General features: G+C 36.0%; 1 protein-coding gene across 1 annotated transcript in view; it reads left to right on the forward strand.

Annotated features, from left to right (window-relative positions):
• The window catches only part of MROH9 (maestro heat like repeat family member 9), a 112,951-nt gene that overhangs the window by 28,371 nt on the left and 68,629 nt on the right, over window positions 1–15,951 (forward strand). The window contains exons 7-8 of the mRNA XM_047754383.1: window positions 2,869–3,004; window positions 4,979–5,229. Of these exons, the coding sequence (XP_047610339.1) occupies window positions 2,869–3,004; window positions 4,979–5,229 (387 nt within the window). The remainder of the gene's footprint in view (window positions 1–2,868; window positions 3,005–4,978; window positions 5,230–15,951) is intronic.

A 15,951-nucleotide genomic window follows, 5' to 3' on the forward strand; every position in this document is an offset into this window, starting at 1 on the left:
ATCTCTATATCTGACATACTATAAATAATAAGTGAAAACTTCTTCTCCCATTCTGTACCTAACCTATTGTCTTCTCAGGTATTTTCCATTCACTGGATAATGACTTTTTTCTTCATTAATTACCTGGCCTCTCTCTTCCAGACTCTCAGAGGCCCCTGTCCTTTCATTTGTATTCTATCAGAAATACAGTCAAAGTATATTTGTCCTTTCAATTAAACTATTAATTTTCAAACAGGTGAAGAAATGTAAGCTAAACCTGTCACAGTATATCATTAACAGAGATTTTTTTCCTGGGTTTGTTCCTTTGCCACATCAGCATATAAAGGCAGGTGGAAGATTCCTAGTCGAAGATAACAGATGTCTATCTCCTCTCCCTCCCCAAATGATAGTAATAAAATTTGTTAAATGTATAATATCATGGCAACAATGAGAACTAGTGACAAGGTATCAATGGGCTATCAATATCATGGAAACTTCTGGATGACAGAGGAAATAGAATATGGCAACTTATAAAGTCTGGCAGAGAAAGCTGAAAGGCAGGAGCACATGAACACTGGGATGGGAGACAGCTGAAAAGGGAGGCAGTTTGTCCTATGGAAACCTGAAAAGTCTGGAGCTATGGAAATCCAAGTAATGATGAAGTATAGGAGGCAGAGGAAAGCTGAAGACATAAGCATTCACTGAAAAGACTCATTGAAAGTTTATACGGAAGAATCTATGTTGCCTCCCATTCCCCTCTACACACACACTATATTCCACAGAGATGTGAGTCCATTAGCGGGCAAAATGTGAGGACCTTTTTTTTCTCTAAAAAAGTTGTAAATTTCCTTAGAAAATCACCTTGATTCTGTTGCTTAGATATACTTCAGCATGACATCAGCTTCCCCCCTGACTACTCTAAAGCCAAGCCCAACAGTTGATAGACATTTTTCACACACACAAATCCCACCAGTGGTATCCAATTATTAAATGACTAGACAACCAATATTTTTGAGACATTTGAGGAAAAACTTCTGAATATAAGAGATAGCTCCAGCTCAATAAAGAGAACAAAAATGATTACCAAAAATAGATAATTTAGGGCACAGTTGAGAATTTAGTTGAAAAAGCAGTGGAAAAGCCATATTTATATGCCAAAAGGAAATATAACTAAAAGGGAGTATGGCCAATGCCCTGGACAGTTTTACTTAGTCATGATTTATGAGACCATAGTATTGATTTTCAATTCTAGGATTAATCTATTGATCGACCACACACATGCACACACACACACACACACACACACACACATTCCAATGTTCATAGCAACACAATTCACAATACCAAAAATTAGAAAAAAACCAAATGTCAATTAATGAATGAATGGACAAATATAATGTGGTATATTCAAACAATGTGTGAAGTATTACTCAGTCAAAAAAAAGGAAATGAAGTCTGCTATATACTATAACATCACTGAAAGTTGAAAACTTTATACTAGATGAAAGGAAGTAGACACAAAAGGCTATAAAGAAACTTGGAATATAAACCCAAAGAAGAGACTCTCCAGAGAAAAATAAAACATTTCTCCCTAGGGCCTAGAGATAACAGTAACCCCTACTCTCTGATTCTAGATTCTATTAAATCATAGGACTACTAAAATAGGGGGAGCCCCAGGTAGCCTTACAAAGACTAGATCTAAAAGAATGCAAGGAAGACATCCACATAAGCAAGAGGTTATCTTCCCTTCTTCTACAGAGACCATCACTCTCAGCATACTAATTGGCTTACACCCTTGGTCTATAACCCAGGTTACCTGACACCTCACATTCTTCTTTAGGAATAAATCCATGTATGTATATAAGATTGAGATGGATGCACAGAGATTTGTGAGTGGGTCAAGCAAGGATAAGGGTACATAAGAGAAATAGAGAGGAGAAACAGGCATTAGGATCTCCCTGGAAGGTTGACTTGGACCTTAACTTTTACCACCAAACTTTACTCCAAACATCAAAGTATCAATCTAGAATACTTGAAGACAAAAAGATTCTGTAGGCCCACTAGTTTAACAAACCTACTGATGGCCAGAGTCCTTTTCATTTAAAAGAATTGGCAATGGTACTCATACATTCACAAAATCAAATTTTTTTTTACCATTTCTCTTATTTTATGTATCTATCCCCCCCATATCTGCATTTAATACGGCAAAAAAAAAAAAACAGTCAAGGTGAATTTCTAAATAATTGAAAATCCTATGCATCATGTAATTTGGGGAAGTAGATAATAAATGTTCTGTTAGTACATTTGACATCAGAAATAAATATTCTAGAGTGTAAATAAGGTATAATGGAAAAACTAAAAATTATTATAAAAAATAAATAAATAAATATTCTGAGTCTTAAAAAATCAATTTCCCTGGAAGAAAAAGAGAAAATCTAGGAAGAAAAGTAACATTTCTCCAGTGACTTAGAGAGTGATCTGAAGTATTTCATATACGGAGAAGGAAGTATGAAAGTTTTTGGATATCCACGTGACTTACCTAGGAATTTGCTACCTACGACTAGCTACCTAATGTATGGAATATAAACTAACTATTGCTAGGAACTTTATTTTTGGCATAAGGGCTACACCCTTAGCACCCCAGTAACTGTTGCAGGGTAGAATTTGTTATATGCATTTCAAGATGAAAAAATTGTGGCTCAGTAACAGATAGGATTTTAATACAAATTTTGTGAACTCTGAAGCTCAACTCTAATCATAGTCTGAAATATAGATGGATAGATATAAATTAGCTATAGATATAGGTGTGCAAGTATTAGAGGCTCAGGCACAAAATTTAACATTGATTATTCATAACAAATGCATTTTTCTTCTTTGTTTTTTCATTAGGCAAGTGTGGATGCTCCATGTTTGGGTGTCTTGGCAGCAGAACTGTCTCTTTTGTGTTCCCATACTGATCCTTCAATCACACAACAAGCATTCTCAGGAATGTCCCACCTCCTCTGTATTGCAAAATGTCAGAATGGTAAGCAAGATTCTTTATCTTTTTTAAGGATTACTAGGAATCTGTTCCTAAATATTATACTTGTGGGTCCCAAGGAGGCTCTATGTCTATAGATTTCCATGTCTGGCCCTAAGATCTATAGTTCTACTTTAAAATGTATTTTAAATATTTTTAGAATTATAAAAAATTCTATAGTTGGTTCTTCTATAGTGTACTGTACTTAAAATTGGTTTGGGGTCTAATGGTGTGAACAGAAATGCTGGATAGAGGCAGGGAAGAAAGAGAAGAAGAAAAATTACCAATAGGATTTTTAAAAAGAGATACATAAAAACAAGACTTGAAGGTATCAAACTAATTGCAAATGCTTAAACAGAGAATAGATTTACAGTCCCATAATAAATACTTAAGATTATGTATTCTATGCACATATATATAATATTAGTGTGTAATATATATGATATATTATTATATATAATACATAATATATATATTAGTACGTAATATATATAATATAATATTATATATTAGTGTATATATATTGTATATACACATTGTTCACAAGTCACTAACATCAGATAACAAAGAACAATGGTTCCTAAGAAATGGGAACAAATGAACAAATAAGGCAGAGTCTACAATTGACTGAGTTTACCACCTAGAGTAAGTTTCTAGGCTGCAGCCCAGAAAGGAGTAACCCAAGGGTCTCACCAAGTTAAAAAACAGTATTGGGAATCCAGAGGGGTCAATATATCTAGAGTTCACAGAGCAAAGGACCAGAAAGGAGTGCACAAAGAGAGTTCCAGAGATCTGCAGAGAGTCCCCTTTAACTATTCAACTATGTAGTGATCAGAACACACATATGAATAAACTACCTGAGGCTTGTGATGGGGCCATGGAGGAAAGTGTTACCAAAAATGGTTAAAGATGAAAATACACTGAATTTTAAAAGGTTGGGGATAGTGCTTATGCCTAAAAGCTAGATACTAAAACTTCATAATTACTTGTAATGAAGTAGAATACTCAAAGGGATTTTGCCCCATTAGAGGGAAAAAAAATCCTAAATTGTTTTAGTTCTACTTAGCAAATTTTAAAAACAAGACTTAAAAGGATCAATTTCCAAATATTTTCACTGCTTATCAGAACAAAACTTAAGTATACTTCTGGGAATACAAAAATGCTATCGTTTAACAAGTTAAAATTAACAATGTCTGGCATCCAATAAAATATTACAAAGCATGTAGAGAAACAAAATTCAATGCAGAGGGGTGCAGACAAGATGGTGGAAGAGTAAGAGGTCACTCTCACCCTCTCCCACAAATACATCAAAAAAAATCACATCTACATATAAAATGAGTCACACACATCACCAACTGATGCTGGCAGGAAAAAATTATACCTCCAAAAAGGGCAAGAAACTCTTGACATAATTGAGTAAAACAAAAGAAAATAAAGAGAGAGAGGGAAAAGTAATCAGGATGGAACTAGCATTCCTGAGAGGGAGCTGGGAAGGAGAAAAGGAATCCACACCCTGGGAAGCCACCTAACTGACAGAAAGATCAGCCGAGTTGGAGGGACCTCAAAGACTGAGAAAAGTGGAGCAGCAGGTCTGAGAATGGAAAAGCAGAGTGAGAGATGCACACATCACCTGAACCACTGGCACAGACACCACAGCCTGAGATGCTCAGTCAGGGGCTGTGTGCTGAGACTTAGGCTCTGGAGGTCAGTCCCTGGGAATGGGCTGGGGTTGGCAGTGCGGAGACAGCCCAAGGGGCTAAGGAGCAGTGTGCCACTGGCAGGGGGAGCAGTAAGCTAAGGGCTGGGGCGTGGAAAGCCACTGCAGAGGAAACCCGGGAGAAGGTCCAGAACCTCAGGAAAGGCAAGGCACAATTGTTAGGGAGGATGAGAGTAGGAGGTGTGGCATGCCATAGGAAACTCCTTGGGACCCAATGTATGTGTGCCCATGGGCTCTCAGAAGGCATAATGTCCCTGGTGCAGCCCCCTCTTCCCCCCATGGCCAGAAGCCATTCTCTGGCCCACTGCAGACTCGGCCTCTCCAGCTGCTGGAAGCCACTCACAAGCCCACACTGGACTTGGAATCTCAGCCACAGCCCCCCACGGCCAGAAGCCACTTTCTAGCCTGCTGTGGACCAGGTGTCTCCAGCAGCAGGAAGCCACTTGCTAGCCCATTGCAGGCCGGACCTGTGGATGGCAGAGGCAAACCATGGCAGTTAACCCTGAATCCAGAGGTGGGTGTGGCCCACCGCTGATGAGGCTATCTGAACAAAAATCACTTGTAGCCCCAACCACTTCAGAGGGCATCACAGAGAAGGATACTACAACAGAACACCACCTGATGTTGCTCTCGCTCCCCTGGGAGCACACCTGCCCTGCAGCTGCCACGGCCAAACATTCTGGGCAGTGCCCAGATGCTTGATCACTGTCTCGTCCCAGAAACTTGCAACTAAGAGCACCTTGTGTGGCACATCCTGTGGGAGCTAAGCAGGATGAGGTGCTTCTTGCATGATTTACAGGTGGCAGGGGCAAACCACTGCCATTATCTCTGGCTCCAGAGGTGGCAGTGGCCAACACAACTAGGGGTTGGTGAGCAGGCACCACTTGCAGCCCCAGTCACATCAAGGGCATCACAGAGGAGGGGATTGTGACCAAATACCACCTGTTGGTACTCTTGCACCCTTGGGAACACACAAGCCCTGCTGATTCCACTGCTGAATTTTCAGGGCAGTACCCATATGCCAGTTCTCTGTTACTTCCAGGACCCTGCAACTAGGAACAGCCTGTGCAGCAAGCACCTGCTATATGGGCTGAGTGAGACAGATCACTTCATTCATGGTCTACAGGTAGCAGAGGCAAAGTACTGCAGTTATCACTAATGCTAGAGATGGTCATGGCCCACTCCCACTAGGGGTCCCTGAAAAGGTACCACCTGCAGTGATTGGAAAATCACCTCAGAGGAGGGCATTGCAATCCAACACAAGCTATTGTTGCTCTCAGCCTCCTGGGAACTCACATACCCTGCTGCTGCTACTGCCAAATACTCTAGTCACCTTGCAGATCCTCCCAGAGCTCATTACCACTTTCAAGGTCCCAGTAAATAGGAGTAGCCTGTGCCACCTTCCTGCATGTCTTTGCTTCTGTTGAGAGCCCAGCAACAGGCTCTGACTGACAGAGATACCCATTGCCTCCTTCTCCCTGTAAACACACTGAGCATCATGGGAACAATAGCCGGCTCACACGGAAGAGACAGCAAAGATTCAAACTCCCACACCAAAAATAAATAACCCCCCCAAAAAATACAAAGGGATATCCTTGCATAGAAATAGCCTTACAAGACTACAGTTTGGCTTCCCCAAATTCACAGAAAAAGAAAAACACAAACAAGATGAAAAAGATCAGAAACCATTCCAAGTTAAAGCAACGGGAGAATTCACCTAAAGCAGTCAAAAATGAAAAGGACCTCTGCAATCTGACAGACTTTGAGTTCAAAAAGGAAGTTAGTGAAAATGCTGAAGAAATTAAGAGAGGATATGAACAGTAATGCAGATTCCCTCAGAAAGGAGCTAGAAATATAAGGAGGAGTCAAGAAAAACTAGAAAATTCACTTGCAGAGATATAAACTAAGCTAAAGGAAATAAAGACCAGAATGCATTATGCAGAGGAATGAATTAGTGACATAGAAGATAGAATAATGGAAATCACACAAATATTACAGCAGACAGAAAACCAAATAAAAAAAAAAAACCATGAAAGCAATATAAGAGACCTATGGGATAATATAAAGCAGGCAAACCTATATATAATAGGAATTCCAGAGGGAGAAAAAAAGAAAAGGGGATTGAAAATATATCTGAAGAAATTATGGCTGAAAACTTTCCAAATCTAAAGGATACTGATATCAACGTAAAGGAAGCACAGAGAGCCCCAAACAAGTTGAACTCAAACAGGCCCACACCAAGACATATTATAATAAAAATGGCAAAAGGTAAAGAGAGGATTCTAAAGGTAGCAAGAGAAAAGCAAAGTGTTAATTATAAGGGAACCCCAATAAGGCTATCAGTTGATTTCACTACAAAAACACTACAGGCCAGAAGGGAGTGGCAAAATATATTCAAAGCATTGAAAGGAAAAAATATGCAACCTAGATACTATATCCAGCAAGAATATCATTTAAAATAAAAGGGGAAATACAGATTTATCTAACAAGCAAAAGCTAAAAGAGTACAGCAACATGAAACCCATTCTAAAAGAAATACTGAAAGGGCTTCTCTAAATTTTGAAAAAAAGGAAGAATTAGGATGGAGGAAACCACAATTTGAAACAGACACTTAAATAAGCAAGAATTCAGACCTAAACATGAAGATGTTAAAAAGAAAGATATCAAAATGATACAATCTGGGCAAGAGAAGTAAGAAAAAGAAAAAATAGATTCTTTTTTCTATTTTAATGATGTGTTTGAGCCTATATGACTATCAGGAAAAAACAAGCAGATATAGGAAGGGCTTAACATGCTTAAAAAACAGGGCAACCACAAATCATAACTGAACACTACATTCACTAAAGCTAAAAAGTACTCGAGCATAAAATAAATGGAAACCAGTGGGATGGACTGGTAGCTTGGGGTTAATAGATGCAGAATATTGCCTTCAGAATGGTTTAGCAATGTGATTCTGCTGTGTAGCAATAGGAACTATGTCTAGTCACTTATTATGGAACATGACAATGGGAGGAAAAATTATGTATACATGTATGTGTAACTTGGTCACCATACTGTACAGTAGAAAAAAAAAATAAAAGAGGAAAATATTCAACCCATTATTGGAAGGGAAATAGATCAAAACTGGCCCTGAAATAACATATGATACAACTTATAGAAAGAGACATTAAAACAATTAGTATAACTATATTCCATTTATTCAAGAAGTTAGATAAAAAGATTCAGAGTAAGGGAAGACAAAGAAAAACCTCTAAAAGACCTAAATTGAACCTACGCAGATGAAAGATATGATATCTTACATTAAAGACATTCTAACAGGGATTAACAGTGTGATGTTTTTATTGAAGTAGAGTTGATTTACAATATTATATTAGTTTAAGATATACAGCATAGTAATTCAGTATTTTTACAAGTTATACTCTATTAAAAGTTATTACAAGATAGTGGCTATAATTGCCTATGCTATACAATATATCCTTGTTGCTTATCTATTTTATACATAGTAGTTAGTATCTCTTAATCCCATATGCCTAATTTGCCCATCCCCTCTTCACTCTACACTTCGGTAACTACTGGTTTTTGTTTTCTATATTTATGAGTTATTTATGTTTTACACATAAATCCATTTGCATTATTTTTTTATTTTTAGATTCTGCATATAAGAGATATCATGCAGGATTCATCTTTCACTGTCTGTCTTTTCATTAAGCATCATACTCTCTAGGTCTATTCATATTGATGCAAATGGAATAATTTCATTCTTTTCTGGGCACTTGAGTTGCTTTTGTAACTTAGGCATTATAAATAGTGCTGCTGTGAACATAGGGGCGCATGTATCCTTTCAAATTAGTGTTTCCCTTTCTTCCAGATACATCTTCCAGATTCCCAGGAGTGAAATTGCTGGATCATAGGGTAGTTCCATTTTCAGTTTTTTGAGTAATTTCTATGCTGTTTTTCATAGTGGATGTACCAATTTACATTCCTACCAACAGTGTATGAAGGTCTCCTTTTCTCCACACCCTCCCCAGCATTTTTTATTTGAAAATGTTTATGTAATTGCCCATTTGATAGGTATGAGATAATATCCCATTGTTGTTTTGACTTACACTTCTCTAATAATTAATGATTTTTATAATCTTTTCATGGGCAACACTGTAATCTCAAATAGTGCAAGAGTGGAAAAATACATTTCATTCAGAGTAACAAAGGTAAAGATGATAGCAAATTTATCTTTAAACAATACAAGGCATAGGCAACCTCATAATATAGTGAAAGAAAAAGGTGTCAGTCAAGAATCCTTTAACCAGCAAAAGTATCTTTCAAAAGCAAAAGAGAAATAAAATAGTTTTAGATATACAAGAGCTGACAGAATTCATTCTTACCAGATTTGTAGTACAAAAATTTTAAAGGAAATTCTTCCAAAAAATAATGCCAAATGAAATATAGGTCTACATAAAGGAATAAAGAGCACTGGATTGAAATATATTAAATATTAAAAATTTCTTTGGGAGTTTCTGTCGTGGCGCAGTGGTTAACGAATCCGACTAGGAACCATGAGGTTGCGGGTTCGGTCCCTGCCCTTGCTCAGTGGGTTAATGATCTGGTGTTGCCGTGAGCTGTGGTGTAGGTTGCAGACGCAGCTCAGAACCCGAGTTGCTGTGGCTCTGGTGTAGGCTGGTGGCTACAGCTCCAATTGGATCCCTAGCCTGGGAACCTCCATATGCCGTGGGAGCGGCCCAAGAAATAGCAAAAAGACAAAAAAAAATTCTCCCCTATTATTTAAATCTATTTAAGTGAGAATCAACTGTTTTAAGCAAAAAATAAAAATGTAAATGCTAAATATATGACAACAACAGCACAAAAGCTTGAAAGAGGGTGAATTACATATATTCTTTAAGGTTCTTATTGATAAATTTATAAAATATCACTTCAAAGTTAACTGTGGTAAGTTAAAGATGTATAATATAAATCCTAAAACCACTACTTAGATAATATAGAAAAGAGTTGTATATTACAAGACAAAATGGAGAAAAAATAGAATCATAAAAAATATGTAATCAAAAAGACAAAAATGGAAAGAAAAATAGATAGGAAATATAGGAAAAAAGTAAAAGAAAGACTTAAAACCCACTTGGAATAAATATAAACCCTCCAAATACCTCCAATGTAAAGGCAGAGATCATCAGATTGAATAAAAGGCAAGATTCAGCTTTACGCTCTCAGAAATCTATCCTGAATATAAACATACAAATAAAATTCAAATTAACATTTGGAAAATGATATGCTAACACTAGTCAAAAGAAAACAGAAATAGCTATAGAAGTATCATATATTAATATCATATTGCATATGATATATATATCAATATATAAAATATATATATAGAGAGAAAGAGACAGAGACACAGAGGGACAGAGATATTTAAGAATAAAGAATGTTTCCTGTGAATAAGACATGTAATTGCATAATGATAAAGGGATCAATTAATTAAGACATAGCAATCCAAAACACATATGTACCTGAAAACAAAAAATATATTAAAATTAAAAAATCAAAATATATTAAACAAAAACATAGGGCTACAATGAGAAATAGATATGTACTTACAATCAGAGAACTGAATACCACCCTCTCAATATCCATAATGACACAAAAAATTAATAAGGACTTGGACTTAAACCAACTAGACCTAACTGAATACTCAACCAAAACTGAAAAGAATTATTTTCAAGAAAAAACAGAAAAGTTACCAATATAGACCATATTATAGGCCATAAAACAATTCTTAAAAATCAAAAGGTAGTTAAGTCATACCAAATATATTCAAGATGGAATTAAATTAGAAATCAAAAACAGAAAGGTATTTGAAGAAGCAAAATACTTGGAAACTAGATAAATTCTCTCTTAATAACCAATATTCCTTAACAACAGAAATGTAAGCTTAAAGTGTTTAGAAATAAATGAAAATAAAATATAAAATTTCAAACTATATGAGATGCAGCTAAACAAGTTTCCAAATGGGAAATTACTATCACCATTTGCCTATATTAGAACAAAGTTCTCAAATAAATGAGCTTAGCTTCCACTTTAAGAAAGTAAAGAAAGAAAAGAAAAGAAAATAGAAAGTAAGCAGAGAAGAGAAAATAATGAAGGTCAGAACAAAAAGCAATACAAGTGAAAACCAGAAAAACATTAAGGAAAGGCAATGAAGCCAAAAGCAAATCTTTGAGAACATCATAGGGGGAAGAGAGAAGAGACACAAATTACCAATATAAGGATGAGATAAATAGTATCACTAGAGATTCTATGGATAGTAAAAGAGTAACTGATATCATGAACACCTTTATATCAATAAATTTGACAACTTAAATAGACAAATTTATTGAAAGACACAAATTACCAAAGCTCACTCAAGTAGAAATAGATAACCTGAATATTCTATATCTAGCAAAGAAGTTGAATTTGTAGTTAAAAATCTTGCAAAGAAATCTCCACATGCACAAAGAAAACTCCAGGATTATGTGCTCTGGAAGACTTTTAAGAAAGAGATTATGCTAATTCTGTACAAATTCTTCCAGAAATGTGAGGATGAGGGAATTCCTGCTGATTTGTTTATTTTTTTATTTCAAGAAAGCATTTTATTAACTTCATCACAGAAGAATTTCCATAATACATCCTGAGCAAATAGTGAAACTCAGTTTTCCAGAACAAATTCAATTCCCTGTGCTATTTTTCAGGCATCAGTAGATAGTCATGGCAAATATACAGGAGAAGTTCCAGCAGATCTAGATACTGGATAACTCATGCTCTTTCTCAAAGAAAATCCTCTCTTCCTTTATTCATTCAATACATATTTATTGAGCACCTGCACTGGATCTGTAACAATGAGAAAAAAAATGGCATCTCTGCCTTCCTGGATTATTCATGAGAGAATAATAGGAGACAGGCATTAATCAAGTGATAAACCCAAATAAGTGTGAAATATGGTTAGGTGCTCTGAATGATAGGTAAATGGGACTATGAGAGTTTATAAAACTGAAAGTTCAGGGAAGATTTCACAAAGGAAGTAATGACTGAATTGAGATCTAAAAAACTGAGCTGCTGACATGAAGGGAAGAGAGGGCTGAGAGGAAAGGGGAATGAGTCAGTCATGCATCTGTGCATGGGAAGAGAGACTAGTACAGTCCTAGGAACTCCAGCAAGCCAGAGTGGCAAACACACAGCCATGTAGAGTGTGGCAGGAGGTGAGCTTCAGGTGGCATGGATGGGTCTACAGCAACCTGGGACAAACAGCTTTAAAATTCAGATACCTCTTTGGTGTATTGTCCTTCATCAAACTCTACTCCTTACTCACCTGCTATTTTTATTTTTGAGAGCTCACACTAGTGGTAATAGGCTATCAAAATAATGGCACAAGTCTGGTGGCTGCCTCTTGCATAGATTCCTAAAAACTCCAGCTGTGGTTAGAGACAGAGCAAGAAACCACAGGGAAAGGTGCTGGATGGGCTCTCTGTGGCTACGGGAAGCCTGGATAACCACGTATCGGCTGTCCCTGTTTATGTCTAGAGTGAAATGAATCCTTGTTATTGGACAGCACCAACTCGGCATCAACTCCAGCTTGGAAAAAAAGATTCAGATGATTTGACACTGGGGAAATTTGCTTGCTGATTTATTATATGAGGCTTGCATTATTCTGATACCAAAATCACATAAAGACATTACAAGGAAAATAAAAACAAAACCAAAAAAAGCCTACAGATTTGTAATTTGTCCCCGGAGAACATTGAAGCAAAAAATTTTAACCAAGCTTAGCAAATAGAATAGAACACTAAATTAAAAAAATAATATATCATAGGCATGTGGAATTTATCCAGAAGTACAAGGCCAATTTAATGTTGGAAAATCAACTGTTATAACATATTACATTAACAGATGAAAAAAAGATAAACATACGATTATTTCAGTAGATGCATAAAAAGTATCTGACAAAATTCACATCCATTCCTAATAAAAACTCTCAGAAAATTAGGAATAGAGACTTCCAGATTTCCATTGTGTCTCACACAGGTTAATAATCCAACTAGTATCCATGAGGATGTGGGTTTGACACATGGGCTCTCTCAGTGGGTTAAGGATCTGGTGCTGCCACAAACTATGTTAGTAGGTTGCAGATGTGGCTTGGATCTGGTATTGGTGTGGCTGTGGCAGTCATAGCTCCCATTCAACCCCTAGCCTGGGAACTTCCATATGTCATGGACATGGCAATAAAAATAAAAGAAAAGAAAAAAGAAACTTCCTCTACTGCTAAATTACATCAATAAAAATTCTATACCTAAAATCATACTTAATGGTAAAATACTGAATGATTTCCACAAAAGATCAGGAAAAAGACAAAGATGTACAGTCATTATTTCTGCTAAACATTGCTTTTGATAGAATAAAGATTCCAGAAAGAGACCCATACTTTTATGGTTAAATGATTTTCAACAAAATTTCAAAGGCAATTCAGTGGAGAAGGGATAAACTTCCAATAAGTGGTATTGGAAAATTTGGTGACCCATATTAAAAAAAAAAGAACTTTGATCTATATCTCTTGCATAAAAAAGCTACTCAAAATAGATAAGTAGGACTACATTTAGACCTAAAACTATGAAATTAGAAGAAATCTTTGTACCTTGAGCTAAGCAAAGATTTCTTAAATACAATACCAAAAGCATGATCCATAAATGAAAAAAAATAATTAAGTACTTCTGCCCTTTTAAAGACATTTAATAGATAAGTCACAGGCTGAGAGAAAATATTTTCACATTACATATTTGATAAAAGACTTGTATTTAGAATTTTAAGGAACACTTAAAGCTCAGTTTAAAAAAAAAAACAACCAAAGTAAAATAATAATAGTAGGCTTGAGTACTCATTTCACTAAAGAAGCAAAGATGCACATCAAAAGATGACCAATATACAGTCATGAAATAAAAGTAAATTAAATCTGTAATGAGACACCACCTCACTCCTATTAAAATGTCCAAAATTGAAAAGAGTGACCATTCAATGTGGGAGTGTTTTTTTTTGGGGGGGGGGGTTGTTAAGAGCACTAAAAAGAAATTTTAATGGCGTTTCCTTAATTGATTGATTGATTTTTGTCTCTTCTAGGGCCACACTTGTGGCATATGGAGATTCCCAGGCTAGAGGTCTAATCAGAGCTGTAGCTGCCAGCCTACGCCAGAGCCATAGCAATGCAGGATCTGAGCCATGTCTGCGACCTACACCACAGCCAACAGCAATGCCAGATCTTTAACTCACTGAGAAAGGCCAGGAATGGAACCCACAACCTCATGGTTCCTAGTCCAATACATTAGCCATTGAGCAACCACAGGAACTCCAGAGTTTAGTTGATGTGATGAGTTTAGAATGCTGTGTTAGCCTCAGATGTGCAGTAGAGTGAATCAGATATATCTCCATTCTGTGTGCATGTTTATGTACATATTAAAATGGAGAATGGAGATATATATATACACACACACACATATATACATATATATATACACATATATATATATGTATATATATATATATATCATTCTTTTCCAGATTCCCTTCCCCTATAGGCCACCATAGATCACTGAGTAGATTTCCCTGTGCTATACAGTAGGTCCCTGTCACTTATCAATTCTATACATAGTAATGTGTATATGCCAATCCCAACCATTTAAAAAAATGAAAAGATACCCCCACAGAATGAAAGAAAATCTTTGCAAATGAAGCAAACAAGAAGGGATTAATCTCCAAAATATAAGAAAAATTTCATTCATAGTCCCAGGTGTTGGCACCCCCTCAAAAAATAAATCTCATATAGCTTTACATTAACAAAAATAAAAAAAAAATTTAGACTAAGTAGACATTTCTCCAAAAAAGACAGACAAGTGGCCAAAAAGCATATGAAAAGATACTCAACATCACTAATTATTAGAGAAATGCAAACCAAAACCATAGTGAGATAGCACCTCACACCAGTCATCATCAAAAAATCTACAATCAATAAATGCTAGAGAAGTTGTGGAGAAAAGGGAACATTGTATATTATTGGTGAGAATGTAAATTGGTACAGCCACTATGGAAAACAATGTGGAGTTTCCTTAAAAAACTAAATATAGAACTAATATGATCCAACAGTCCCACTCCTGGGCATCTTTCAAAAGATATATAAATGTCTTTTTCAAAATGGGAAGCAACTAGAACTCTTCATACATTGCTAGAGGAAATGTAAAATGAAACAACTTCCGAAAATAATTTGGTAGAACACTGAAAAGTCAAACACCCATCTACACAGCTTCATTTTACCTAAGAGAAGCAAAAGGAAATATCCATTCAAAGACCTGTACATGAATGTTGATAGCACCTTTATTTGTAATAGCCCAAAACTGGAAACAACCCAAATGTCCACAAAAAGGCAAGTATATAAACAGATGATGGTATATATGCACAATGAAATAGTATTCATCACTAGAAAGAATCGACTACTGATAAATGCAACAACATGGATGAATTGCAAATAATTTTGCCAAATGAAAGATGCCAAACAAGAGTACATGCTAAATGGTTCCACTTATATACAATTAGAAAATACAAACTTGAGAGAATACTGATCAGTGGTTGCCTTTGACTCAAGGAATAGGTTCAGGAAGCAGGTTTGCGCAATTACAAAAGATGCAAGGAAACTTTTGGATGAAATTAATCTTTTTTGTATTGCGGTAATATTTTAAGTGTAGACACACATAAAAGAATTTAGCAAATTATACACTTTAAATGTTGCATATCTCTCATATCCCTAGAAAGCTGTTAGCAAACAAAGTCATTTAAAACCTACCTTCTCTGGAACTAAAGACATTTGCACCTCAAGCTTATGTTGAGGGCTATTCTCTTTCTTGCTGTATCACTCCCATAGCTCTTTGCAAAATGCCTCCAAGTCTGCTCTTTTACCAATAGGCTCTCCAGCTTAGCAGTAGCTCTTCCATTTCACTGAGTAATACATTTGATGAGTTAATGTACTTGATATTTGGCTAACCCATTAAAATTATCTATGTCCTTTATTCATATTTTGCAGAGGTCTCTCATAAACACTCTATAAACTCTGGTTCAGTGTAGTTACAATGTTTTATATGACTAAACTGTCAGCAGAGACTTTACATTTCATAAAACTTAAGATTTCCAGAATTGGGTAGGAAGAGGAAATTGG

Source organism: Phacochoerus africanus, chromosome 11 (assembly GCF_016906955.1).
Source record: "Phacochoerus africanus isolate WHEZ1 chromosome 11, ROS_Pafr_v1, whole genome shotgun sequence".
NCBI classification, from domain to species: domain Eukaryota; kingdom Metazoa; phylum Chordata; class Mammalia; order Artiodactyla; family Suidae; genus Phacochoerus; species Phacochoerus africanus.